The 26,298-nt window shown below is 49.6% G+C and overlaps 2 protein-coding genes across 4 annotated transcripts; one reads left to right on the top strand and one right to left on the bottom strand.

The window, feature by feature from the left end:
- Positions 1-9,728: 9,728 nt before the first annotated feature.
- On the top strand, positions 9,729-13,173 carry IL12A (interleukin 12A). The gene is made up of 5 exons (XM_052805146.1): positions 9,729-9,983; positions 11,645-11,752; positions 11,856-11,897; positions 12,002-12,106; positions 12,975-13,173. Exons 1-5 carry the CDS (start codon positions 9,729-9,731, stop codon positions 13,140-13,142), a joined length of 678 nt encoding a protein of 225 aa, XP_052661106.1. The 3' UTR covers positions 13,143-13,173.
- A 1,162-nt stretch (positions 13,174-14,335) lies between these two features.
- Positions 14,336-26,298, bottom strand: LOC128149364 (caspase recruitment domain-containing protein 8-like). Of its 3 annotated transcripts, none has more exons than XM_052804487.1 (15): positions 23,806-24,395; positions 23,473-23,526; positions 22,824-22,874; positions 22,314-22,343; positions 21,186-21,233; positions 21,048-21,091; positions 20,880-20,929; positions 19,854-20,074; positions 19,504-19,754; positions 18,754-18,888; positions 18,310-18,448; positions 17,783-17,839; positions 17,589-17,672; positions 16,210-16,479; positions 14,336-15,410 (listed from the first exon to the last, which is right to left on the bottom strand). In XM_052804487.1, the coding sequence occupies exons 1-15, from the start codon at positions 23,906-23,908 to the stop codon at positions 15,391-15,393; spliced, it is 1,557 nt and encodes a 518-aa protein (XP_052660447.1). In that variant the 5' UTR covers positions 23,909-24,395; the 3' UTR covers positions 14,336-15,390. The 3 variants fall into 3 exon arrangements, with proteins under 3 accessions (XP_052660447.1, XP_052660446.1, XP_052660445.1); XM_052804486.1 differs by lacking the exon at positions 14,336-15,410 and adding an exon at positions 26,258-26,298 and having other exon boundaries at positions 15,442-16,479; positions 23,806-23,837; XM_052804485.1 differs by lacking the exon at positions 14,336-15,410 and having other exon boundaries at positions 15,442-16,479; positions 23,806-24,396.

Genomic DNA, 26,298 nt, shown 5'->3' with positions numbered 1-26,298 from the left:
GGGGACAGCTGAAGACTCATTTATAGCACTACCAAACATTTTCTCCTCTCTGTACTGTACCTCCTCCGTGCTAGTTGACGAGCAGGGGCTGCCCTGGTGCTGGGACGTGCGGAGCAGTCGATGCTGCCTTGGCCTGGGAGGAGAATACCCGACCTGACCGTACCAGCTCTTCTGCTCCTTGCCCAGCTTTGCAGCAGGCGTTTGCCACCGCTCCTCTCTGTCCAAGCCCCCTTCTCCCCGGGAGCTGCTGTACCCCCTAAACCTCAGCTGTGACCCCGTCCCCAGCACAGCAATTCCCCTCTGCAGGACGTCTTTCGGGTGACGTCCCGGCCCAGCCCCGCACTTACGCACTCCGCAAGTTTCTTTACGAGCAGCAGCTTCCCCTTCCAGCAGAGGAAGACCCAGCAGCCAGCCGGCACGGACCGAGCGGCGAGCCCGGTTGCGGCTGGGTGATTGACCCCCCCCGCATTGCCCTGGAGGTCCTTCTGGCTCCACAAATAAATCTGTGACCCGCAGCTTCTTTGGGTTACCTGCAAAGTCTTTGCTCCCCGCCAGTTAGGGCTTCGTAGCTCGTATTGCCTAGCCAGCTGTGCACAGGAGGTGCCATACACGTGCCGGACTACAGTGAGAGATAACAGAGGTTCAAATACCCGCAAGATGACCTCAAGGGAAGAATCTGTCCTGGTTTTGGCTGGGATAGAGTTAATTTTCTTTCTAGTAGCTGGTGTAGTGTTGTGTCTTGGGTTCAGTATGAGAATAACATTGATAACACACTGAGGTTTTCAGTTGTTGCTAAGCAGTGTTTATACCAAGTCAAGGAGTTTTCAGCTTCTGATGCCCAGCCAGCAAGAAGGCTGGAGGGGCACAAGAAGCTGGGAGGGGACACAGCCAGGACAGCTGACCCAAACTGGCCAAAGGGGTATTCCATACCGTGTGACGTCATGCCCAGTATATAAAGTGGGGGGGAGTGGGGCTAGGGGGATCGCCACTCGGGGACTAACTGGGTATCAGTCAGTGAGTGGTGAGCAACTGCATTGTGCATCACTTGGTTTGTATATTCCAATCCTTTTATTATTATTATTGTCATTCTATTATTGTTATTATTATCATTATTAGCTTCTTCCTTTCTGTTCTATTAAACTGTTCTTATCTCAACCCACGAGTTTTACCTTTTTCCTTCCGATTCTCTCCCCCATCCCACTGGGTGGGGGCGGGGGGGGAAGTGAGTGAGCGGCTGCGTGGTGCTTAGCTGCTGGCTGGGGTTAAACCACGACGACACCTAAGGAAAAAAATAAAATCCAACATGTATGAGCATAGCTCACAGCTCTCCACATCACTCTTTCTAATTTCGGAGGGCTGCTCCTCCCAGGTGTTGGGTACCACGACCGCTGCTCCTCCCGGCTGTTGGAGGAGACGGCTCTGGGTGCTACCTTACCTCCGCACCCTCGTTAACGGGGCCCGTGATGAACGAAGCCTCCCCGCTGTCGAGGTGAAGCCAAACACAACCAGGGGAACCTCCCGGGGCAGCAGCTCTCCCTTGACTTGCGGTGAAGCAGCAGATCCTCAGCAAAGGGCTGTCGGTGTCCCCGTATCACACCCAGACGCTCGTCCTCGGGCTCTGCAGTGGAGCCGGTGCCACCGCACTCTCCCGAGCCCGTGGAAATGAGGGATTATTTTGCCTAACAGGACCACACAGCCTGCCCGGCCCCACGGCTGTCACTGGGGCTTGGGTTTTTTGGTTTTTTTTTTTTTTTTTTTTTGCTTCCTTTGCACTGGGCAAAATGCAGCTCTCCACACTTACTGGCAGGAGTAGGCCAACACACGCAGGTTCCCGGCACCTGGCGGGGAGTCTGCTCCTCTGAGCAATCACACAGCCGTTGGGAAAAGAACTGGAAATAGCCCACATGTAATTATACAGCTTCAAAGAGTTTAAATGTGATGTTTCATTCACGCTCTAATCAAACCAAATCCAGAAATTTCTATTATTTTGATTATTTTAAAATTAAACCAAAATTTGTTACACCTACATTAAAAATAATTTCAAACTAAAACCTGTCAGGTTTTTGTTCTGTGACCAATATTTTCCTTCCCACTGACCACTTCCAGTTAGCAGAGCTATAGCCACAGCCCAGCCTCACCCACAGCACAGACACCGGCGTCTGGTGTCCGAGCGTGCAAAGGCAGACACTGGGCTGGGACGGTCGGCTTTCCTTTGCCGATGCCGATGCCGAAGCACGCAGCCAGCTGTGAAATGAGTTGTTAACCCACCTGCAGAGCCCCTCACCCGTATTTAGTGGAAGGCAGCTAAAGAAAACCAGCACTTGGGCCCCGAAGGGCTTCAGTCACCCAGCCTAAGGAGCTTGCCCTCCTACAGCTGCTGATTATCCAGGCGAAGGCAAGCCCCATCCCCAGCCCAGCCTTGTCCTCTCCTGGCTGTGCCAGCCCACAGGATGGAGAGCAGCATTACGATCCCCCCCCCAGAAGTGACTTCACATCGAGAAAAACCGAGCTAATATGGATTTGTAATGGGTTTCATTCAGAGCAACCTGGAACGCTAAATAAAAATATTTTTTTAAAGACCTTGAGTTGAAACACAAGCTGTGATTGTGCTGTGTGTTCCTGTTATCATTCAGTAAGGTGTTTTTCTTGTGGCTTGGTCTAACCTGGAGACTGTGGCTCTGCCACAAGCACAGACCTGCATCCAGCTGGCCCCCTGAACCCACAGCGGATTAAAAAGAGAGAGATGCACATCCCAGCTGGCGGCGGTTAAAGAAAGATTTCACACAGCATTTGTTAGGATTCAAACCTGTTTAATGCTTCCCAGTCTTGCCATATGGGCACGGCCAAGCTCTGCTTCCCTGTGCAGCGGGAGAGCTGCCACCCAATGCCCCTGAACTGGATTCACGTGCTTTTAAAATCCTTCCTCCTTTCATTTCTGAGGATGAGGCAATCTGTAATTTGAAATTAGAGAAGCTGCTGCAAATATCTTTAATGTTCTCATTCGGGATGATTTTAAGAGCCGAAGGCTGCTTTGCCTGCGAGGTGGTCGCCTTCCCCCCCCAGATTCAGCAAATGGAGCAAGCAAGTTAGTTAGTCCACGTGCTTCCATAATCTTTCTTCAGGAATTACTGCTCACACAGAGCTTCATTTATCCCGAAAACCTACAAGCATACATGAGCTGGGTGCTCTCTCTTCCTTAAGTAACTGGACAAAAAGCCTCTATTTTCCCGTACCTGTTACCAGCTGGGCCTGCCCTTATTTGACCTGCTGGGAATTAATCTCTGGGAACGGCTAATATATGAATAATCTTTGGCCTAATGAGGATAATACATACATATTCAATGTATTTGTGGTACGGAAAATTGGAAGTTAAACGGCACTTGCTCGCACATGTAACCCGTACTTTACTCACACTCTACTCCCACGTGTAATCCTTACTCCTGCAAGGACGTTGGCTGCTCCGGTCCCTCCTAATGACCATTGCAGGGTCTGAGCCATCCCTGCCCGTCCCTCCAGCACACGCTGCCCATGTCTGGCAGACAAAATACCGCCCTGTGATGCCAAAAGTGCTGGGTTTCGCTCATGAAGAGACATTATTTTCTTCTAATAATTGCTTTAGTGGAAAGGACCGCACCCTTTCCCACCAAGACCGAGGGGTTGTGATCTCCTTTCGGTCAGGGCTTCATTTCACCGAGACTGCATTATCATTTTTTTATGCTCACCAAGGTAAAAAAAAAAAAAAAATTAAACGTGTCCCCGTATAGAAACTATCTGCCAGGAGAGTGCTCAGCCCGGAGGAGGAGCGGCGTGGGGAGCCAGCGATGCGCTCCCTCCCACCCGTACAGCACATCGCAGCGTGCTTCGCCCCGGTGCGAAATCCTGGGCAGAACATTCCCCGGGGCGGGCCGGGTGTTCGAATAACTCCTACCAAATGTGTGTTCTTGGGATTGGAGCTGGGTTCCTTCTCTCACCAGGGAATGCTGTAAGCGTGAGTCATGCCAGCAGCTCTCCGGGTATCCCCAGGCCCTCGAGACTCTGACCTGTGTGTGTTGGTAAGTATTCTCGGGTATTAAATCATCAGCTGGCTCAGCGCCTGAAAGCACAGACACTTTCCCCGTCCTCCTTCTTCACGGTGGGGTGAAGGGTTAAATCCATCATTAATGTGATTCAGACAATCACTTTGCATCAAAGAAATGCAAAAAAAAAAAAACAAAACCCCAACGCGCTGATGCATCTCCTGGTCAACCAATATCAACGCTCCTTTTTTTCCGCGGGTGCAAGACCGCTGCCAGGTGAAACGGCGAATACAAAAACCAGCAAGAAGAGAGCACGACCACATCACCCCTTTCTCCCATCACAGCTGTCCTCCTGCCTGCCCGTCGGGTCAGCGCCCCAGCATCCGAACCCGCGAGAGCCTTTGCCCCCGCAGACGGGACATAAAAGGGTGGGATGAAAGAACAGAAAAAAAAGCACCCGGAGATGAGAAACGCTGCAGTGGGTGGAAACAGAAAGCAAGAGCGAAAGAGGGACCGTCAAAAGCGTTGGCAGCGCTGCGCTCCGCAGAGGCCAGCGCTCCCTTCCCACATGCGAAACCACAGGCACCGCGCCGCTAGCCCCAGCCGCGTTACTCACCCCGGTGTTTTCAGGGTTTAGGGGAGCAGAGACGACAAGGAGACAAAGGAGGATCCCACGGGAGTCCTGAGGTCCCAGGGTGGTGGGCAGGAGAGGCACCACCGCTCGGTGCTGTGATGGAGGGACCGGGGGACCGACGTGGTGCCCCAGCCCGCGGCGCCCATCCCTCCCTGCCCCTCTGCGCTGCGGCACCTTCCAGCCCCGTGAAAGTCCTCGCAGGAGCTTTTTATTTCTATTCGTGTCATAAAACTTTAAAACAAAACCCACAGGGTTGGTGGAGAGTTTTACCCACATCACCAAGGTTGTTTCTGTGGGTGCGGGTTCCTGGAGCCTGCCCACACCTTTTATTTTCTGTAAAGCATGGTGAGAGAAGTACGGCGATCCCTTAGAGTGACAATGCTGAGATTGCTGTCAATGTTCCTTTAACAGAAAGCTTTGCAGTTAACCTTGCAGTAAACGCAGCCAGTTGATGATGAGGAAAAAAAATCAGCTCCTACATCCAATTGAAAAAGCTGCCGAAAAAAGTTTGGGCTAAAATAAAAGTGTAACTCCTGGCTTATCTCAGGCATAGCTTGATTCAGTAAAAACCTTTCTTTCCCCCCCATGTTCAAGGATGCTCTTCAAACAATCCTCCCATTTCAGTGTGAGAAGTTACCTGCCCAAAACATAACCATTCAAAATACCTGTGTGCTTTTTAGGGACCCACAGCACCTCTCCAGCGGTCACGGCCAGCTCCATCCCTTTTCCCTGAAAAAGGCCGTACCCTGGCATGTGGATTTGAGCTTTGGAGTGGAGCCTGCAAATAACACCCGCTGAATTTGGGGGTCCCCAGTCGGGCTGGCCACCTAAGGACACGAAGCTGCCAGGCTGTCACCTGAAAGCCAACGGCCAGAAACTCGCGGTGAAGAGGGGAGATGCTGCGGTACCCAGCAGGGTCACGGGGAAAAACCGCACGGACTCCGGCGATGGCTGGAAGAGAGGAGAGCCAAGGGGTGCAGGTCATTAACACCCAGGATCTTACGGGTTTCAGTGCGCTGGCTGCGGGTTCAGGAAAGCCACTCTGACTCAGAAATAACATTTAATTATGTGACTTTAGCTTTCAAATCAATGAAACTTCAGCACATGCTTAGGGTTACGTATTTCAGGGGATTCCTCAGTGAATAAGCGCCGACAGCCAAAAAAACACCAGGCAAGTTTCAAGTCTTTGCTTTCCCATTTGATGGAGTCATTGGCTCCCAACTTAAATCAGAAGAAATGTTTCTGTCAGTGAGGCTATTTTGGTGAGATGTCTGACCCCGGATCTGCCGAAAAAATTATCCAGGAGCAAAAAAAAAAAAAAAAAAAGATCCACGATCAACCCTCCATATCTGAGAGAGGTAAATAGTATAAAAATTAGTTTTATTTACTGAAGCATCCAGAAATCTTATTCCACGCAACCGTTTGCTGTTCTTCTTATGTAGCAACTATCTACAATTAACTGTCAGCCTAGCTGTGATATAATCATACTGCAGCTTTAGTTTATCTATGTGTATAATTATTGCGTAATTATATATATATAAAATTATTGCATAATTATATATAATTATGGGGAATAGGGCTCTCCCACAAATAACCCATCTCTTCCCGTTGAAGATATGTTACAAGTCGCTACGTGACCTTCACAATGGGTTTGGGAGCTGGCCTGCTAATGAAGAAAATTCATGTAATTTTACATGTTACAGGAGAAACAGCAGCACACAACTAGAGACCCGGTTAGGAAATATCCCTAACCACCATTTCACCACAGCACACAGCTGGCGATGGAGGAGACGGCGCGTGATATTCACGGCTCTTCATACGTAGCTTACTCTAAAAGCAAGGTGGTCTTCATTTAGCTTGGGCTTGGAGAGCAACCATGAAGACAAAAATTAGATTTCTATTCGTAAGAGGGGAGAGAAGGCGAGCCAAGACTGAAACAAGGGTTAGCACTGCAGCACCTTGCGTCAGCACGCATTTCCAGGAAACTCCCAGTTTTTTAGAAGAGCGTGGCTGGAGAAGATCCTATTTCTCATCACTCGCATATACAGTCCTCAAAACTAAACTGAACTGGGGGTTTTGGTTTTTTCTAATTGGGTTTTTTTATTATTATCGTTTTTCCTTTCTTTTTCAAATAGGATTTTTAGGTATTGTTTTGGTTGAGTGCAGCATAGCCAAGAACACAATTTCACCCGGTTTTGACTACAATAATGTTACAGTTTTACAGCTAGACCCAGAACGGTTCTTATTTTTCGCTGGAGGTTAACTTCAGAGAGAGCAAGAGCAATTTATGGTTGAAATAAAGCCAGCGGAATTACATTTTCTCATGTAAAATCATACAACTTCCAACAGTTTTAATAGACTATGGTAAGCAATTACTGCACTGTATGTCTAAATGCGTACACGATACATCCCTATCTCTGTTGCTTTAATAACAAATGCATCGCTCCAGGCGTATAATCCTTCGTTTGCCTGATGAGATGGGTACCTGAGATCAAGACACCATATGCAGTAAAAAGGGCCCGGATCTTTCAATTTCAGAAGAACTTGCTTTTCACTTTTGGATGCTGCTGACATCATAGAAAATATTATTACATCTATCCCCCCCAAAATAATAGTAATACTAGATGTCAGGCTATATATAACCACTGGTCAAATATAGGCTGCTTTGGGATGAAGGAGGCAGACAGATGGATGAGGCTAGGAATGAAAAACAGATATAACATCTGCCCAAAATAAACGTATCCTCAAGACTTTATTACCTCATTGCTAGGACCTAGGAGTTAATAACTTTTATACATCACTTTTTGGGACAAATCTCAATAAAAAGTGCCTTACACAAGAGTGCCCTCGCGTTCAGTCCACGGCCAAAACGCAAGCGCAGTCAGGCAGAGAATACAGATATGGTACAAATCGGGCAAAAGGAGCAGAAACTGGCCAGGCTCAACTCACCACCCAACCAAACCAGAACAACCACCATGTTAACATCGTGTTCAGCGTCTGCCCCGGCGACTCTCACCACAATACCTGTGGGATTACTGCTCTGGGGGGATTTGGGTCTGCAGAGTGCGATTGCAAGTGCTGGAGCTTCAACAGGTCTCTGGCTTTATCTGGATCCTGCAATAGGTGTACAAGGATCTTCAGCAGCCCGGCAATGGCAAGGACTTCAATTTCAGATGTTATCAGGAAAATAAAATGAGTGGTGACAATGGTATCATCCGAGCATGGTTCTTTATAGATAATTGAGAAAACCCTTCTTAATTGTAAAACAGCAAATGAAGCAACATTCAATTATTTCTTCTTCTGCCAGGAAAAAAAATCACTCACCAGTATTAGGATATATTCCATTTTATCAGCAAATCAAACCCACCCAGTGTTTCAGTAATCCATTACCTAACTGTTGGGCTGAGGGAGCACTGACCAAGAAAGCATTTCTGCTTTGGAAACACTTGTGCAACAACAGGAGACTCCTTGCAAATTATCTGTGAGCCATATACGGTGAGAGACAGAAATTACATGAAGAAAGCAAACTATAGCTCAAGGTTTTGCATAAAAGGGAATCGGAAGCGTCCTGCTCCCGTGGCTGTCCTGCTTGCGTAGCCTGTATTTTTCAGCTGGGGGCTGCTGGGGGTCCCTTTGGAGGTGAAGTCCTCCGGGAAGATGCTCTTTGCCAGCCCAGCAGCACACACTGGACATCCTCTAGCCCCAGTTCCCCCACACACACACACTGTCTCGGGTCACAAAGAAATCCCTCCGGGAGCTGGGACGCAGCAGCGGGAAGGAAAATCCTCTCTCCTGGCCCACGGGACGGTTGAGAAGAGGCACCTCCGCGCGCAGCCGCCCCTGAGATCATCGTTCTGTGCACAGTGCCCGTTCAATAGCAGCTGCATTCAGAGACCTCTGAAGGTATTTGAGATAAGTATTCCTCCTTTCGGCCAAAGAACCCTAACTAATACTCCCAGTACATGGCTAAGTGCAGCACAGGAAGGCCACGAAGGAGAAACTGGTGTCCAAATTGTGCGTCAGTGCCCCGCCTGAAGAGGAACCTCATGCCCTGCCGCTGAGGGCAATGCTGTGACTGAGCATTGGGCAAAGAAACCTGGAAAGCCAAACTGATGCCTTTTCAAGAACACGCATGCAAGCGTATTCGGAAGGTCTCTTTCACTTCTGTGTCAGAAAAAAAAAGAGTCTCCTACACAAGATTAAAACCACAGCCTAATGACTAGTGCAGAAATGGAAAACACACAGTGAAAATGGAAAATTATGCAGTGCTGGTATTCTAGCAAAGTAAGCCTTTGGACACGCCACAGCCTTCTTATGGGAAACAAGATGTCAATTAAAATAAAAAGAACCTGAAAATGCAATATAAAACTTTTGATTCATCCTGCTCCCTTCCAAGTCGATAGCAAAACTCCCATTGACTTCACGGCAGACCTGATGGATAGAAAAGTTTCCTACGGCATTTTGGCCAGGCTAAGTACGGCCACGTGGACTAATATTGGAATATTGGGCCATCATACCGAGTATATCGGCGAAAGGCAAGTTTCCAGGCGGGTTTTAGCGAGTATTCATTAACGACATCACGCCGTGACGGTTTTTAATAGTAAAGAACGGAAATGGAAAAGCGTATCCGTGTGTCCTACGCATCCTTTAAGCCATCCCAGTTAGTCCCAAAGCTCGCAGCGAGGGGAACAGCCCCAACTAAACGCCTTTCCAGCCTCCACCGCATCTGCCCCGCAGCATCCCCAGCCGGCCTCCGCCGCCGGTACCGACCCCCGGACCCCCACCACCCCCCCCCCCCCCCCGCCGTACCGGGATTCCCGGCAACCCCGGCAGCTCTCGGGATGAGTGCTGACCGCCCCCCGGCCCCCCTCCGCTGCCCCGGCTCACCGACTCGCCGCTGTGAAAGGAAAAGAGAAGAGGGGGAACTCCCGCTCCCGCCCCCCCCCCCCCCCCGATAAAAAGCCGGCGAGGTCCCGCCGGCAACCCGGCACCGCTTCTCCCCTCCCTTACCCCGCACCACCACCACCACCAGCATCGCCACCGGCACCACCAGCATCACCAGCATCACCACCGCCGGCATGCAGCGGCGCGGCCGTACGGGCAGCGGCGGGCAGGCAGCGCCGCGTAGCGCTGCCGCCCGGCTCTGCAGGCAACGGGCAGGGAACCGGGCAGCGCTGCCGCTGCTGCTGCCCGTTCTCTGCCTGACCTTCGTCTTGCCCACCCCCGGCCGGGCTCTGCCGCCGCCCCCCCCAGCTCCTCACCGCCTCGCCGAGGGGTTGAACCGCTCCCGGGAGTTGCTGGAAGCCGCCAACGCTTCCCTCCATCGGCTGAAGGTTCTGCCGGGGGCCCCGGGGGGGTTAAACGGGGACGGGGGATGCGGGTTGGGGAGGGCAGTGATGGGGGGGGTGGCGGTACCCAGGTGGGCAGCGATGGGTTGGTGAGGGCACCCAGGCGGGCGGTGATGGGGCGGCGATGGCACCGAGGCGGGCGGCGATGGGTTGGCAGTGGTACCCAGGTGGGCAGCGATGGGTTGGCGGTGGTACCCAGGTGGGCAGCGATGGGTTGGTGGTGGTACCCAGGTGGGCAGCGATGGGTTGGCGGTGGTACCCAGGTGGGCAGCGATGGGTTGGTGAGGGTACCCAGGTGGGCAGCGATGGGTTGGTGGTGGTACCCAGGTGGGCAGCGATGGGTTGGCAGTGGTACCCAGGTGGGCAGCGATGGGTTGGTGGTGGTACCCAGGTGGGCAGCGATGGGTTGGTGGTGGTACCCAGGTGGGCAGCGATGGGGCAGTGATGGCACCCGGGCAGGAGGTGATGGTACCCAGGCAGGCAGTGATGGGGCAGTGATGGCACCAAGGCGGGCAGTGATGGACTGGGGAGGGCACCCAGGTGGGCAGCGATGGGGCAGTGATGGCACCCAGGCAGGCAGTGATGGGTTGGTGGTGGTACCCAGGCAGGCAGCGAGGGGTTGGTGGTGGTACCCAGGCAGGCAGAGATGGGTTGGTGAGGGCACGAGGCGGGCAGTGATGGGGCAGTGATGGCACCCAGGCAGGCAGTGATGGGGTGGTGGTGGTACCCAGGCAGGCAGTGATGGGGTGGTGGTGGTACCCAGGAGGCAGTGATGGGTTGGTGAGGGCACCCAGGGGGGTGGATGCTCTCTGCAGACTCCCTTTAAGACTCTACACCTGGCCTTTGCTTTCATGCCTCCCCTGAGCAGCCCTTTAGGATGGGGATTTGCTCAGGTGTCTTTCTCAGCCCTTATTCACCGCAACCCCACAGGAGCACACGCACCATTAGCGGCGCCAGTAATTTCAGGAGCGCTCTCATTTTTGAACACTTTCTCTAAGGCGACTGCAGAACTGGCTCAGGAAATAACTTGCTCACGACTTTGTCGTAGTGTTCACATGTTGCTGCTGGTGTCGTCGGTTCGGTGCTCTAGCATCTTTCCGCACTAAAGCCCCCTGGCAGTAGTGCCAAGGGGATTTTTTTTGCTAAAATTCCCTGCTATTGTTGCAAGATTCATCTTGGAGAACCACAAAAACCCCCACCACTAAATAGGTGCATTGTTCCCACACTTGCAGTGGGTCAGTGAGCACCGTTAAATGTCTATGCAGATGGTATTAGTTATTTTTCACTTTCTAAGAGATACTTTACATTTAAAACTATAGCGACATAAAGTTCTCAATAGATTCGATGTCTGAGAGAATAGTTCAAAGTAAAACGGAGGCAGTGCGATTCACGACAACATATAAAACAAATCTGTGCAAAGCCTGAGCTTATTCCCCCTAAACACAACTGCCCCATGCATTTCAGTCTCTTAGTCCGTTTGCTAGCTTTTGTATTTAACCACGGTCCTCACACAGCCTCATTCCCAGGATTCAGCTAAGCTCAGACAGCTGTGACACATCACTTATAATTGTGTGTATTTACATATATGTACACACAGTACCGTGAAGCTGAGTCAATGACCCTTTTTTATTCCCTTTTTAACACAGGAGCTTGGCACCCTGGGATTTGAGTGTACCCTTGAAGAGGTTGATCTTGAAGATATCACTAAGAATCAAACCAACACGATAAAAGCTTGCACATCTGAGGATCCAGGGGTAAAAAAAAATTACTGAGTTTCAGCATCATATTTTCGTGGAACAGCCATATAATTCACACTTCCACAAAATCACCATGTCTCATTTCTTCTTTAATTTGCAGACTGGAAACTGTCCAGCACTGGAAAGATCTACTTTTGATACGGTAAATTGCAAGTTTCCCCAAAGAACCCCTTCTTTTGCTCCTCGTATGTTTAAAGCGTTTTAACAACAGATTCCCACATTTCCTAATAATTCTGACTTTTGCAGACTAAATGCCTGCAGGGCATCTATGAGGATCTGAATGCCTACAGGGCAGAGCTGAAGAACTTCAATGATCAAAAGGTGCTGGCAAAGATTGATGAAATGATGAAAGTAAGTATTTCTGCCTCCTTCCTTTCTACTATTTCTGTCTTAAACCAGAGTTTTTAATTCAGTGCGCTCCATTCTGTAGTCAGTCAAATAGCGACCTTTCTTTAACCTGGTAATTTAAAAGATTGTCTGCTACTGTTTTTTCCTAGAGAAGACTTGATTCTTATGAATTATGTCTCTCACTTCATATTGTTGCCTTGCCGATGTGGTCAATACATCAGGACTCGGACGTATGGCTCCTTAGCAGCCCTCCTTATTTCACGCTGCTCCGCTCTCACAAGGAGATGGGGTACAGGATTTTCTGCCAGTTCCTCAAAGAACTCAAAAATAGAGTAAAAGATAGAGTAAAAGGGACCTGGCTCTATTTCTCTTCCAAATACTGAAATATAATATACCTGCTATACTGGATATGACATAGGATGTACTGAACTTTGATAAATATTCTTACTGACTAGAGGAAATAGATGTTAAAAGCTTGTTGGTTTGTCTAACAAAAGCTACTTAAAAAAAAAAGTTAATTGCCTTTGTACTGACACAGCATCTCCCGATAGCCCGGAGATTCTGGCCACGGGCAGATGAGCCCAGTCTAACGGGTCCCTAGGCAAAGCCGGCCATAGGCTGTTTATTAAAAAAGCATCTTTATTCCTGGGCAGAAAGAGCCTTTGTGCATGAATGGCCATTCTTGTCTCAAGGGAAGTACAGCTGCGCATCCTAAGTCTATTAATTATACCATTAAATATTTCAAATCTCTCATTTACATACATTATTTCTAAGCCTTGCCATTTATCACTCAGGGGGTGAAAAAATCTAGAGAGATTTACATTTCAGCCACTTTCTGGTGATAGTTTTTAACAGCCCTACCTCTTCCCAGGCCCTGAAGACCAGCAGCGGGAGCGTGCCGCAGCCGTCGGCAGGCGCGGGGCTGACGTCCTTCAAGGAGAGGATGAGGCTCTGCAGCATCCTTCACGCCTTCCGAATCCGCACGGTCACCATCAACAGGATGATGAATTACCTGACCTCGGCAGAGAGCTCGCTGTAAGCGCCCAGCCCGCCAGCACTTTGGGTATAAATTTGACCTAAGAATGTTTTGGAGAAAAAAGAGTAGGGTCAATACCCTGCCAGGTGGTTGGGGGCTTTTTAAGGAGTCTAGCGCATAATTATTTCCCAGAGTTTCTTAGAAATCAGGTTTTAGCGAGCTGTTTTCAGTGCTTTTGAAGCTATCACGTTCAACTTCTAGATTTCTAGGAAATAAGCTACGTTGTAGCACCAAAATGTTCTCAAACCACCAAACACTCAACTGTAATTTGTCTTCACTGTTTTATTTATTCAGCTGTAATTTTCAGAAATTGAAACATATTTATAATAATCAATTTATTTATGACGATATTCCTTATTTATTCTATTTATTGCCTAATAAAATTAAAGTTTGCATAAAAAATGTGGTGACTTTTTTTTCTTCCTTGAGATATAGCATGAATCAATATGATAATATTATATCGATCATACTTTTAAAATACTTGCTGGCATGTAAAGGCATACCATAGTAACATTCAGCACTGGTATCTTATTTTAAAATCCCTACTCCCACAGACCACCCCCAGCATAGACCGAGTTGTAAGGCAAGCACAACCTCATGCCTCGGTGCCCTGCTGACCTTATGCAACTGTAATATTTTAATTCCTTCTGCTTGCGAGAACTGGAACAAAGCCAAACTGAAGACCACAGAAATATAATTTTTTAAAAATTTTGAATTTGGTTTAAAGAACATGAAGGTTGAAGACCTTGTAATCTCTTTTCGCCATCTGCTACGCTATCCCGTTACCCTCATTATTACAAACAAGCGTCTTCTTTCCGGCTTAGATTTACTGATTTCTGCTTCTGACCAGAGGGTCCTATTAGAGCTTTGGGTTTTATCGGGTATTTTAAAGATGCCCCTGATGGCAATGTCCCGCCGCTTGTCCCAGACTGAAGAGCCAAGGGCAGCTCTGCCTGGGGCTGGAGAGCCCCACACGAGCCACCCTGCCTCCCACAGCTTTTTTTTCCCCTAAACACCCCATCAGCAGAAAAGCCCGTGAGGTCCTGGGCACCGACACAGCCCTTTTCCTCGGCCACCCCCTGGGATGTTCGTTAACGTGGAGCATCAAGGCTTGGAAAGACGGCCCACAACATACAACAACCTGGCAACATTTCACCCAATAGCTAAAATAAAGAAATAATCAAAAAAATCATACATAAATAGTGTAAATGTTTCCTTTTTAATCCTTATTTTTTAAAAGTATGCTTCTTCTTTCATAAACATACGCAGAGGAAGATGATCAGAAGAATCCCGTGTCTTTAAAAACTAGACAATCTCCCTTATGGGGTCGCCGCTCTCTTCTGCAAATAACATTCTTTCCAAACCTTTTCCAATTCTGTAGTACGTGCGTTGCCGATGGAGTAACAGCCTTCACAGAGATTTTCGCTTTTCCCATTTTAGTTTAAGCACCTAATTCTATTCAAGTTAAAATTAATCAAGTAAAAAAAAAGTATAAAAAGTTTATAATACAGAAAAAAAATATACAACATTAAAAAATATCTCATGAAAATCGAGACGGGCTATACAGAAAAGTGAAGAAGGAATTCCCAGGAAAATTCAAAGCTGCCTGAAGTCAATAGTGGTGCTCCCAAGAAAGAAAACAGAACCACAGCTTAACAAGGACTGAATGTACGTGAGTATATACAGTAATTATGTATATATACAGTGATTACGCAAAGGAATTTAGCTGCAAGTTTAGGATTATTCTTCCCTGATCTTGGGCATCTGTCAGAAATACAAGGTACCTCATGATTTTGGCAGTTCAATATTTTTTTTAAGGGGACGAAAGTCACTGCGTAACTTTTCTCCCTGTCTTTCCCTGATGTAAATAAAAACGTTTCCACATAAGGATCATACACCTGAACAAGGTAAACTGGTTTCTTCCAGTGTTCATGTCTTTTAGGACTGGCTCAAATGAGACAAAGCCGGATGGCAGTGTTGGGTTTCCCCGAACGTGATGCCCGGCACTCCCGGCCGCGGTGCCGGGATCCACCGCACGAGTCATTGCTCCCGAAAGCCTTAGGTGTGCTTATATCTGCGCAAAATTTCATTTACATTTCTTGCGAAGAGCCTGCCTAAACTTCCCGCTGAGCGATGATGCCTTGCGTCTTCTTTCCCGAATCTCGGCGAGATGCCGGGAAGCGGCCGGAGAAGCGTGACGGCTGGCTGGGGAAGCTCCCACCGCGCTCCTTCTAGCTGCCGCTTCACCAGCTCAGCACCGAGCCGAGAAACCTGAGGAGAGGAACCCGCACAAACACATACGGATTATCTCATCTCTGGAAGTTACTGCAATATTCAAGTGGAATAATAAATGTATTAAAATCCTAGGAGACAGCGCAAGGCTACGGCACGGATAGGTTTGGGAGGATCAGATGAGCGAGGGAGCACGAGCAGCTCTCCCACCCTTTGCAGCCAGGTTGCTTTTAGGGAGAACGAAGAAAGAATAAAGTTTTGCCTGTTCCAGAAAAAAATATATTTAGTTTTTGAGAAAGGTTCCCCTTGGCTGGCTGAGTTCTCAGCTCAGTGAACAACTTTGGTCTGCAGAAGATGGACCGAACGTAAGGAGCCCCACAGAAATGAGCGGGACCACGCGTGGGCAGTGAGGAAATACATACACACACACGCGCGGGTCTGCAGGACCGAACCGCAAAGTCATCCGTCAGGGGAAGGTGTTAATTAACCCTTCCAAAAATACACAAGAGTAAAGGCCCAAACATCTCTTCTTTGGACTCCCTGAGAAAATGAAGAATTGGCTTGGGTATGTAACACTGATTTGTTTGAGCGTGACGGCCAGGTCACGCTGAGAGTACTCTCAACCCGGTCAGTGCAAAAATATTCATTTTCTAAGTTTCTGAAGGGAAGTATAAAAATGCCACAAGAAAGAAAGTCATTGCTAATATCAGAAGGGAGACAATTTTGACCTACGTAGTAAAACATGTACTAGGTATTTGGTAAACCCTCTGATGCGAATTCTTAAAATACACCTGAAACACACTGATGTAATTAAATAAATGTAACGGGAAGGCGATACCTTGTAGGGCTTGCAGTATCTCATGGGACGCTTTTTCACGGAGACTTCTGTACAAAGCTTCTGCAGTTCCGTTGCCTTGTTCTCTGTCTCTCCACTTGCTTAACACCAGAAATTTTTGCATATTAACTTCTTCCTCCATTGCCTGAATCTGCTCAATGTCTTTCATCTCCATCTGAAGACACTCAATAGCAATTTCTCTCCACTGCCTACCAAACAGCTTTGCTATCACCATCAGCTGTTGATCAGTTAAGATTTTTGTTTCAATTCCATCTGAAAAGACATAGAACAGATTTAACACTGCCCTTCTCATTAAACTTGTAACTAAATTACACTATTAGTTCTGTGCGTGGCCAGGGGACGTACGATGAAGGTGATCTTATTATTCAGATTATCCAGCAAGCTCAGAGCCAAGCGCTGCAGAAAAGCACCTGAAGGACTAAGAAGCCTAGCTCATGAAGATGACAACACCGATTGCCTGCTGGCTGCTGCTGTAAAGGGATTTTTTTCCCCATTTATAAGCAGCTGTTCATCCAGCAGAAGAACCTCCCTTGGTACATTACGTTACCAAGCACCCAGAAATTTTGAGACATGTAATGTTAAGGCCACACTAAGCACTCGCTACCTCCCGGCACGTTCAGAAGTCTGTTGTTGTCGAAGCCTACGGCTGCTCCAGAAAGGTGATGTTTGTTTTTCCTTTAATTACAATGGCTCTGAAGTCTCAGCCCGCGCTGTTACACAGACTAAACCTGAGGTTCTGAGGGATGGAAGCTCTCCCTCTGGTGGCTACACGCACCCATAAACAAACACCTACATGGCTACTTCTGCTGATTTTTTTGTCATTGGCTTATTGAACTAACATTATTTCTTCTCTATTTTTTCCAACGAACTATTAGTAAATGAGAAGTTTCCCGGTGGGAGCTCCCAGACACCGAGTACCTCTGACCATCAGGACATCACATGTCAACAATAAGTGGCAGCTCTTTTTTTTTATTATTATTTTTTTTCCAGAAAAACTTAGCCTGTTATGGCTCAGGAGATATCCCAAATGCAAAATCTGAGACACGTAGCGGAAATCTCTTTCAAAAACAGCCGCTATTTCCCAGTCCTAGAAGACAATATCATTTTAGCTGCCCCTTATAAAGCAAATTTCCTAGCTGTTTTTCCCCATTTACTTACCCAGTGAATGACAAACAGCGTACTAAAGCATACCAATGTAGGTACAAATTCCGCACCTACAAAAGCAGTGCTTTCTCCTCCCCTATTTCCTGCTCAGATTTGTGCAAGTCTTTAAAAGACTGAGCTCAGGTTCAATTCATGGGCTACCAAAAAAAAAAACCCAACTCAAACCTGTTATTTTAAACGACACAGAAATGTTCTACCTGCAGTATTGCCAGTCTTTTGCTTTTTGCTGCAGAGCTCGTCTTCTTCCAAAATGCTGAGGGCTGGTTTCCGTTTTTTGACATCTAAGAAGCAAGCGAGAGGTGATGTTACTTCTTTCGTGTCACCTGAGCTACAACAGCAAGCCAGGTACCCAGGGAATAAGCAACCCCGACTTATCTTCAGATTGACTTACTACTGACTGTGCTTCTTTTCTGCTCGTTTTTGTTCTGATCGTAATGTATCCAGTCACCTGGGAAACAGTTTTCAGAGGAAACAAAAGGTGAGGGAGGAATTCCCATTGCTATGCCCTACATCCAACAATTCTCAGGCACAAAACCAAGCTGTTGGGTGGATTCCGGCTGCTGAGCTAAGATTTCATATAATGAGATGATTTTTCCCCTTGCATCCGATGTGCTGCAGCACGCCATCTATAATATGCAATAGAGATTGCATATTATTCCCAGTAAGTAAAACTAAAGCGGAGCATCCTCCCGCACACCCCGCAGCCGTCGCCCGTTTGCTCACGAGGGATTACGCGAGTTACCGCAACATCCACTACACGACCTCCCGGAGCTCTTCTCTTTGTGTTTTATCAATTCCGGCTCCAAACCTCGCGATTTTAACGGCAGGAATTTAGGTGCATCTAAGGGCGGAATTATACCCCAACTCCTGCATCTCTTCCGCAGGACCGAACTAGCCGTGGGAAGACCAAAGACTCACTCTCCCTTAGTCTTGCTTTCCATACGGTCGCATCGGACTCCAGCTCAACCAAAGACAAGGTGAAGTCGTCGGGTTTCTCCAAATAGACTTCGATGTAACTTTTTAGTTTCAAGAGAGATCCATCAACAAATTCAATTTCCTATACAATGTAAATATGTTAAAAATAAATATTTATCCAACGCGTAAGCTAAAGAGGAGGTATTTGGCTGTTGGCACAGATCTGAGCCCAACTCCAATCTCCCTAGGGTGTTGCTGTTGACTTCAGCATCAGGATTTCATCCCAAAATTTTAGGGCTCTAAGAGGCAAATGCTTTCTGCAGCAATGGCAAATGAATGTGAAAAATGCCCTTAATGCCAGGGCAGGAACGTACAGGAAAAGCCATTTTGTGTCATGTTTCTAATTAAGCGGCCATGCACGAAAAGAGGGTTGTGTAAGGGACTTACCTCTGGAGTTATTTCAGCTTCTGGCTCGCAAATTAATCTATACCTCTTCCCTTTCTGAAGTAATTTTTGGCATACAGGGGGCTTGTCAATTTTAATAAACTTCTTATTTGAATGTTTTACAGCTCTTGAGATGTCCTAAAATTTAAAAATACAATTTAAATTTAAAAATACAGTTTAAAGGTTATTCACCTCAGTAAAGGAATTAACATTTAAAACCTGTGCTAATGCGGCTCCTTGGGCTCTTCTCTGTCCCCAGCTCTATGAAATGTCTGTGACCTGTCCCACACGGCAAACTTTACAGAAAGCCGTGCACTAAACACCATCCTCAAAAAACATCAAATAAACTTCTTCAGCTATTGTGCTACCTGGGTGAAATCAGACAGAAGAGTTTGCGACCCGAATAAAAGGAAGGTTATTCGTTGCTGTCCTCTCCTACTGTTTGCCTACGCATTGTAGCGGGGAATGGGTGCGAGGACAAGAAGCCCTTTCAGGTATAAATCCTGAGCTCCGTGGATTTTGGTGGCGAACAGGTTTCTGATGTATTTCTTTTCTGAAGTATCGTACCCTAACTTGGCAGACCTTTTCGGCATGGAAGTCTCATTATACATGTACATCACTATTGCCTGCAAAGAGTAGGGCGAGAGAAGAGCATCTCTTCACCATACCCATTTTTCGTGTAGCACCCCCATAAGCAGCCCTGCCGGTATATTTCTACATCGTGCCACCCTAGACCCCCGACACGAGCCATACCTTTATAAAGGAGTCGTTGTTTGTAGCCACGTAGACCCGAAAGGATAAGGAGGGATGCTCGTCGACGACTTTGTAGAGGATGACGGCACCGTGGTACTGCACCGGCTCCTGGCTCTGGATGAGCGGTCCCACCGGCGAGAGCGAGCTCACCAGCCACTTGACGTGCGAGGCCGAGTAGTCGGCGGAGGGCTCGATGGCTGCGCCCTCGCCTTTGACGTGCAAAACCTTGAAGGCCATGCCAGCACCATGATCTGCGGGGACGCGGGGCTGTCTCAGCACCTCCTGCGCCGGGGAGCCGGCAGCCCCCCCCCCCCAACCCCGCACCCGCCGGGCCGGTGGCCGGCACTCACCGCCGAGGCAGAGGGAGTGGGGAAACTGGATGGAGGTGAGAGCCGGGGTCGAGTCGCAGCGCACGTCGAAGAGGGGGCCGCCCACGATCCACGGCTTTTCCACGAGGTTGGCGTATTTGCTCCAGGATAAGAGGGAATATGTGATTTTGACGGCCCCCGTTACCTCAAAAATCAAGCCCGTGAGGCTGCACTGGTAAGTCCCCTCTGCGTCCAGCTGCACCCTGCCGTGGGCAAGAGTCACCCGGTTAGTTTATTTTCCACCGCCTAGTAAATACCGTTAACAATGTGGTTTGCAAGGGATAACAGAGAAACTCCCTTCCCAACAAGCGCAAGGCACTTTATCTGAATAGCACAGAAGCCACAACAACTTTTTCTCTCCAGTCTCTATGTTTAAACAATCACTGGAGCGTTAAAAACTGGCCAGGAGGACCCAGCCAGTGCACGCAAAATAGCTGTCATGAACGTTTTGCATAACGTTTCCTGCAAACGAGGCAGCTGCTTTCACACAAAGGGCTCAGCCCAGCTCCCATCGGCGTCGGAGCCAACACCGTACGCTGACAGCGTCGACATCGTACACAGACAACAGCAACATCACACACGGGCATCACCAACATCACACACTGATGACAACTTCCAAGACAGAGAGAGGGCGAACAAGGCTGGCATCCAAAGAAAAATGCAAGGTCAGTGCAAATGGGGAGGATGAGTATTCCTGTGAAGCAGGGCAAGACCCCTCACGTGTGTCCAGACTAAAACAAGCACGTAAAAATGTGCCTGATGTTAATCACTGCAGCAAGACGAGGCAGGCAGGAAGCCATCCTAAGAGGTTTTTTTGGACCAGGATCTGGACGCAGCAGGGGCAGCTGCTCTAAGTTGTTTATTTTTAAGGATTTGGGGGCATCTTCTGGCATAACTCCAAATGTATCTGTGCAGCAAATTAGTCTTTTTCCCCGCTTGAACCGAAGAGAGAAGTATCTTGATGAGAACAATGTAAATGGATACCCATTATATTAAAAAAATCCATACACGTATTGTCCTCCAGAAAGCATCCTAGGGGTCACTTCCTCCTTCTGGTCCTATAAATAGATTTTTAAAAAAAAAACATATTTAAAAAGGTGATGAGAGAGCAGAATTACGTTCTGCAAATTGTCTCATGAAAAATACGTGCATCTTTTTTTTTTTTAATAAACATACATTTTCATTTCTGCAGTGCTCACAGGGTGGCAGGCACTTCACTCCTAGTGAGAAAACAGGAAGATCATCAGCTCATGAAAAGCAAAGTAATTAAGCACTCAGAAAAAAAACCCCAGCCCTCAAGAGATCCGTTACTACCTGATTCATTGCAGCACGCTAGCGATTCCTTCTCCTCCTGTTCTTCATCTACAAAAAAGAAGTTGCAGCAAACACCTCAGCCTCCAGCGGGTTTCTGCTCCCATATCCAGCAAGGACAACCCACCAATTTAATTTGCTTCCATTCATAAAAACCTAAGGAGAATATTCCTAAGACTAAATTCTTGCAGGCACACTTGCACACCTGTGTGTGCAGGCTTTGCACAGCGTGGGGATGAAGCTGAACCTCAGGATACAATTTTTGTCAAAAGCTTGTAACTTGCCCAAACTACTGGAAATTTCCACGGGGGTTAAAAACCCAGATTCATCCCCGGGACGAGTCTCACTGTGCCAAGTACAAAGTTCAACCACCCGGCATAGAAGCTGGCAACGGCGCTTCCCCGCAAGCAGGTTAACCACGCTGCTTGCAGTGGATTTGTCCCTAAAATGATTGAAAAGTGCCTGAATCCTCCTTATTAACCCCCCAACGCAACAGAAAGCAAGCAGAGCCGATGCATCGGGCAAAAGCTTTTAGCCCCAAGGGTGGATTTTGCAGAAGCCGAGCGGCAGAGCCGCTCGCTCCCGCTCCCCGTCCCACCGACACCCCTCCCTGCAAGCTGGGACTCCAGCCGGGCTGTCCCAAAGTCATCCCGGGACATCAACGCCCTCCTGGGCAGGCAGACGTGGGAGAGGCGGAAAACGTATTGCTGCAGCGAACAGCCTGGAAAACATCAGGCAAACACCACCCAGCGCGTTGGCTCCCTTCCCGCGGCCGGGCTATTTCAGTCCCCGAGCTGCAGCGGGGTTCGCAGCGACCCAGGGCGACCCGTGGCAGGCAGAAGCTCGGCTCAGCTCCGTCCGGCATCTCCCCGCACCCACAGCCCTGCGCCGGGCTCCATTTGCGGAGAAAGGCGGCACGGGCGCACCGCGCACGCACCCCGTGCAAACCCCCTTCCCGGGTACGCTCTCCAGCAAGTCGTTTTACCGAAAGACGCGGAGGGGGACGGCTGGACCAGCTCCTAAATCGCTCTCCTGCCATCGTGTATCGCTACCCTCGTGCATCCCTTACCCGTGGTGGCTTCCTTACGCCTTGCGAGACAGATATAAGGAACAAAATAAAAGCACGCTCACCCGACCTCCTTCCGTCCAGCTCTTCCGCATCTGATGAGAAAAGGCTTTGTAATTATTTAACTAAAGACTATCAATCTTACATGAAACCAGAATAAACTGCTGGTGGTGTAACCCGCGTAAGCGCAAACCCGCAGGCTTTTCATCAACAGCAAACGCTTCCTTTAATTCTTTTCCTGTCCATCCTGTTTTGCCACTTTTGCTGCCAACTCTCAAGCAGATTTATAGCCTCTTGGTGTTTGGACAACTAGTGTGGTGTAAAAACATCTGCGTGTATTGTGTCTATGAGGCTAAAGCAACATTAGCTGCTGCTCCTCTATTATTGCTCTGCTCAAAACTGAGCGGCTGGGAAATCATTTGCTCACAAAAACATCATTCTCCTTTTCAGCACGCGATCGCTGAATTAACAGTCTTATGCAATAACGCTGCAACTGCTCCCACGAAAAGCAGCTGGTTTAAACTGAACGTAAATTTTCAGAAGAGGAAATACAAAAATCGCAACGCGATGCTCACCTGACTCCTCTTCCAAGCTACTGCTGGAGCTGTTTTCGGAACTGTCCTCTCCTTAACAAAATTACACCCCGTTAGTCACAGGCAGAATGAAATCAAGCAATGCCACCAGTAAGTAAAAGGATACATCTAGAAGCTTAAACACACCAGATTGGTCAGCAAGCTAGATAATACAGGAGCAGAAAAAGGTACTGAGGCACCCTTAGGCAGAGAGGAGCATCAGAGCATCAAATCCCAGCACCAGGGGAGACTCAGGGGTCACCCAGGCCCTGCTGAAGGGTACGGGTGACGTTCGAGATGCTTAATTTTAATGTTTTCTACAACCTGGGACTATTTTGGAGCTTCACCTGCGGCACGTCCCAGTTCACCCAGTTAAATTACGGTTTTCCGTGGCATGCACGTGAGGTGGGAGAAGCATCGGTGGGAGCCGGCGTGTCCCACCAGTGACGTGACTCACGGGGATGCGCCATACGTGGCTTCAATAAATTATTCTGTCAAACCTAAGTTGAAGAGAAACCAGTATTGCAAAGCAAGTGACTTGAGTTGCAGCAGCGTCTACCGGGGTTCTATCACGTTGCGGGGACACGGCGGGTGCAAGGCCGGCCACGCCATCCCTCGCGTGGGGAAAACCCTCAGCCACGTGTGTGCTCACCCGCTGGGTGCTCCTCGGCCGAGCCCTCTCCCTCCGTGCCACCGGCCGCCACCTCTGCAAGAGAAAAGCGGTCGGGGGATACAAGCTTGAAAGAGATTCAACTCTTCTCTTGGCGGTTTTGTGCTATGGAGGTCAGAGGAAGGGAATAAATAGCAAAGGAATATGAATTTTAAAAATCAGTATACAAAACCCAAAACTCTTATCCGTTAAGCTAAGGCGTTACACTCCGCTTTTTAAAGCCCGCGGTTATAAAATAGGCATTTCCATTCCAAAGGACGGGCATTTCTCGTAACAAACCCATCTGAAGCGCTGTATTTCACAAAACTACGGTACCTTTTTCATCTGAAGAGAGGGACTCAGCTCCGCTGGAAGACAAAATGAGAAATACATCAGCAGATCCATCAGTCCTTTGCCGCGTCTCCACACAAGCGGGCATTTACCCACCTCCCTGCCCGCTGGCATCGCTCCCTGGCTTTGGCCAGGCAATCCGAGGCTATAAGGTAACTTAGGATGGGGGATTGGTGATTAAAAATTAGTTTTCTCTAACATCACCCCTGGCCCTGGCTCTCGCCCTTGCCATGCCGGGGACGCCTGGCTCTGCTGCACGTGTTTCCCACCGGCACAAGCCCTCGGCCCCGGCCCCTTTTGCAAAGCGCCCGGACTTTGTGTGCCAGGCACCCGTGGGTTTTGGTGGCAATCCAACCGATCTTCTTCAGCAAGGCACGAAGCTCAGATAAACACGGTGGCTCAGACGCGGCAGATGACTCCAACAGAGCCCATCACCCCTTTGTGGCCCGTGGCAAATTCAGACCAACCTTCAGTCTCCATTCGCTCTTGAAAAGGGGAAACGTACTGGTTTTATCATTTGCGGATAAAGATCAGGTCTGGAAACCTTTCTGTGAAGCTCCACAAAGTCCTTCCTGCGGCCCCACCGAATAACCACCGTAAAAGCCGCTGCCGAGGAAAGGAATTGCCCTGGGCGCAGTTACCATAAAGCGGCAGGTGACATCCAGCTCTCCTTCGCTTCGGTGGCACGAGCAAATATCTCAGCCCCTCGCCCTGCCAGCGGGCAGCTGGAACAGCAGCCGCACGCCACGCGGGCAGGGAAAGAGCATCTATCCCCTCGCTTTTTGGAGGCAGGCGAGGGATTCCGGCGCCGGCCCGGCGATGCCGAGGGATGCCGGCGATGGCGAAGCCACGCTGCGGCAGTTGCTCTTCGGCAGCTCAGCTCAGGAGGCCGGTTTTGCCCATCCTGGGCTGCCGCCGTGCATCCGCAGCCCATCTGCTCCGGGCCCCTGTGTTTGAGCACTGGGGCAGCTCAAACACGAAATTAAAAAAATGAAAAATGAATAGGTGGTCGTGGTAAAGGCAGGAGATTAAATCTCCTAACGTATGGGTGAGGCACCAGGGGAAGCGATGCGAGCAAGGGGGGTCCTGGGCGAAGCACGGCAGAGTAGGCGACTGCACGGGGATGCTCCCACGCAGCCCGGAGCTGTGAGAGTTTGTCGGTCAAGGGCAGGGAAAACGGTGCTGTGGCCAGTTAGACACGGAGGAGAAACTGGGCAAGGGTTTCACCGCAGGCACGAATGGGGAATTACACAACGGGGTTTGTGCTTCCAAACTGTATCTTAAAAAAAAAAGTAAATAATGACATAGTATCTGCAAGGTTTGGACAAAGCCTGGATATACCCCAGAGACGGTGCCTGAGCCAAGTGCTGTTTGTGCAACCCTTCTTCCACCAAGCGCCGGCTTGCTAAATAAGGTTTATCCCCCTTCACGGTTGCAATTCCCCCCTCCTAAGCTAAAAAACACACTCCGGGGGAGAGAAGCAGAAAGAAAAAAAACAAAAAACCAAACAAACAAAAAACCCAACCAACCTCAGCCCTGTTTAGTATAAGAAATGCTTGCCCGCAATTAATTACAATCAGGAAGAAAGCCATTGCCAGCTTGACCCTCCTGCCCTGCAAAACCCGCACGTCGCGATGTTGTTTCCGAGCCCCCCCCCGGAGCAAAACCAAAGCGGGCTGACCCTGCTGGCGAGCGCGGCTTTAAAGACAAAAAAGATCCAAGCAGGCTCGTTTCTAAAGGGCCCCCGAGCTACCGCCTAGTCGTGGCGATACCCGCCGTGCAACCGGGGCGGAGCGGGGAGGGCCCGGGGGGGGGAGCCCGGGGCGGAGCGGGGGCGGCGGAGCGGGAACGCCGCTGGCTCGCCCAGCGCTTTTGTCTGCCGGAGGAGAGGATGAGGAGGGGGGCCGGGTGGTGCTGGGGGGGGAGAGGAGGAGGAGGAGGAGGAGGAGGAGGAGGAAGGGGGGGGGGGGGGCTTGGGGAGCCCCCGCTGCAGGTGCAAGGCTGGGCCCTGTGCCCCAAAACCGCTGGGGATGGGATGGGGGGGGGGGACACACGCCCCTTCGGGCTGTGACCCCTTTCGCTGGGGTCCGGCAGGGTGGGGGAGATGGGGGGGGGGACTGGAGGGAATGGGGAGGGGGGGAGGATGGAGGAGAAAGGAGGATGCTGGGGGATGGGGCGGGGGGATGGGGCCGATGCTGGGGAGGGGCTGGGGGGGTGCAGGGGGGCATCGGGAGGATGCTGGGGGGGGTAATAGGGGCGGGGGTGGGCAGGGGATGCCGGGGAGGGGGGGGGGGGGGCAGGGATGCTGGAGAGGCGGGGGAGCCGGGGAGGCCCCCGGGCAGGCGGGAAACGCGGCGGCGGGGCGGTACATGGCGGCGGGGAGGGGGGGGGACCCCCGATCCCATCCGGCCCCCCCCGTCCCCCCGTCCCCGCTCACCTGTCGGTCTCCTGCCCGCGGCGGGACATCGCGGCGGGAGG

The sequence above is a fragment of the Harpia harpyja genome, chromosome 12, assembly GCF_026419915.1.
Source record: "Harpia harpyja isolate bHarHar1 chromosome 12, bHarHar1 primary haplotype, whole genome shotgun sequence".
NCBI classification, from domain to species: domain Eukaryota; kingdom Metazoa; phylum Chordata; class Aves; order Accipitriformes; family Accipitridae; genus Harpia; species Harpia harpyja.
Note: the sequence above shows the minus strand (reverse complement) of the source record. Positions and strands in the feature narration are given on the sequence as shown.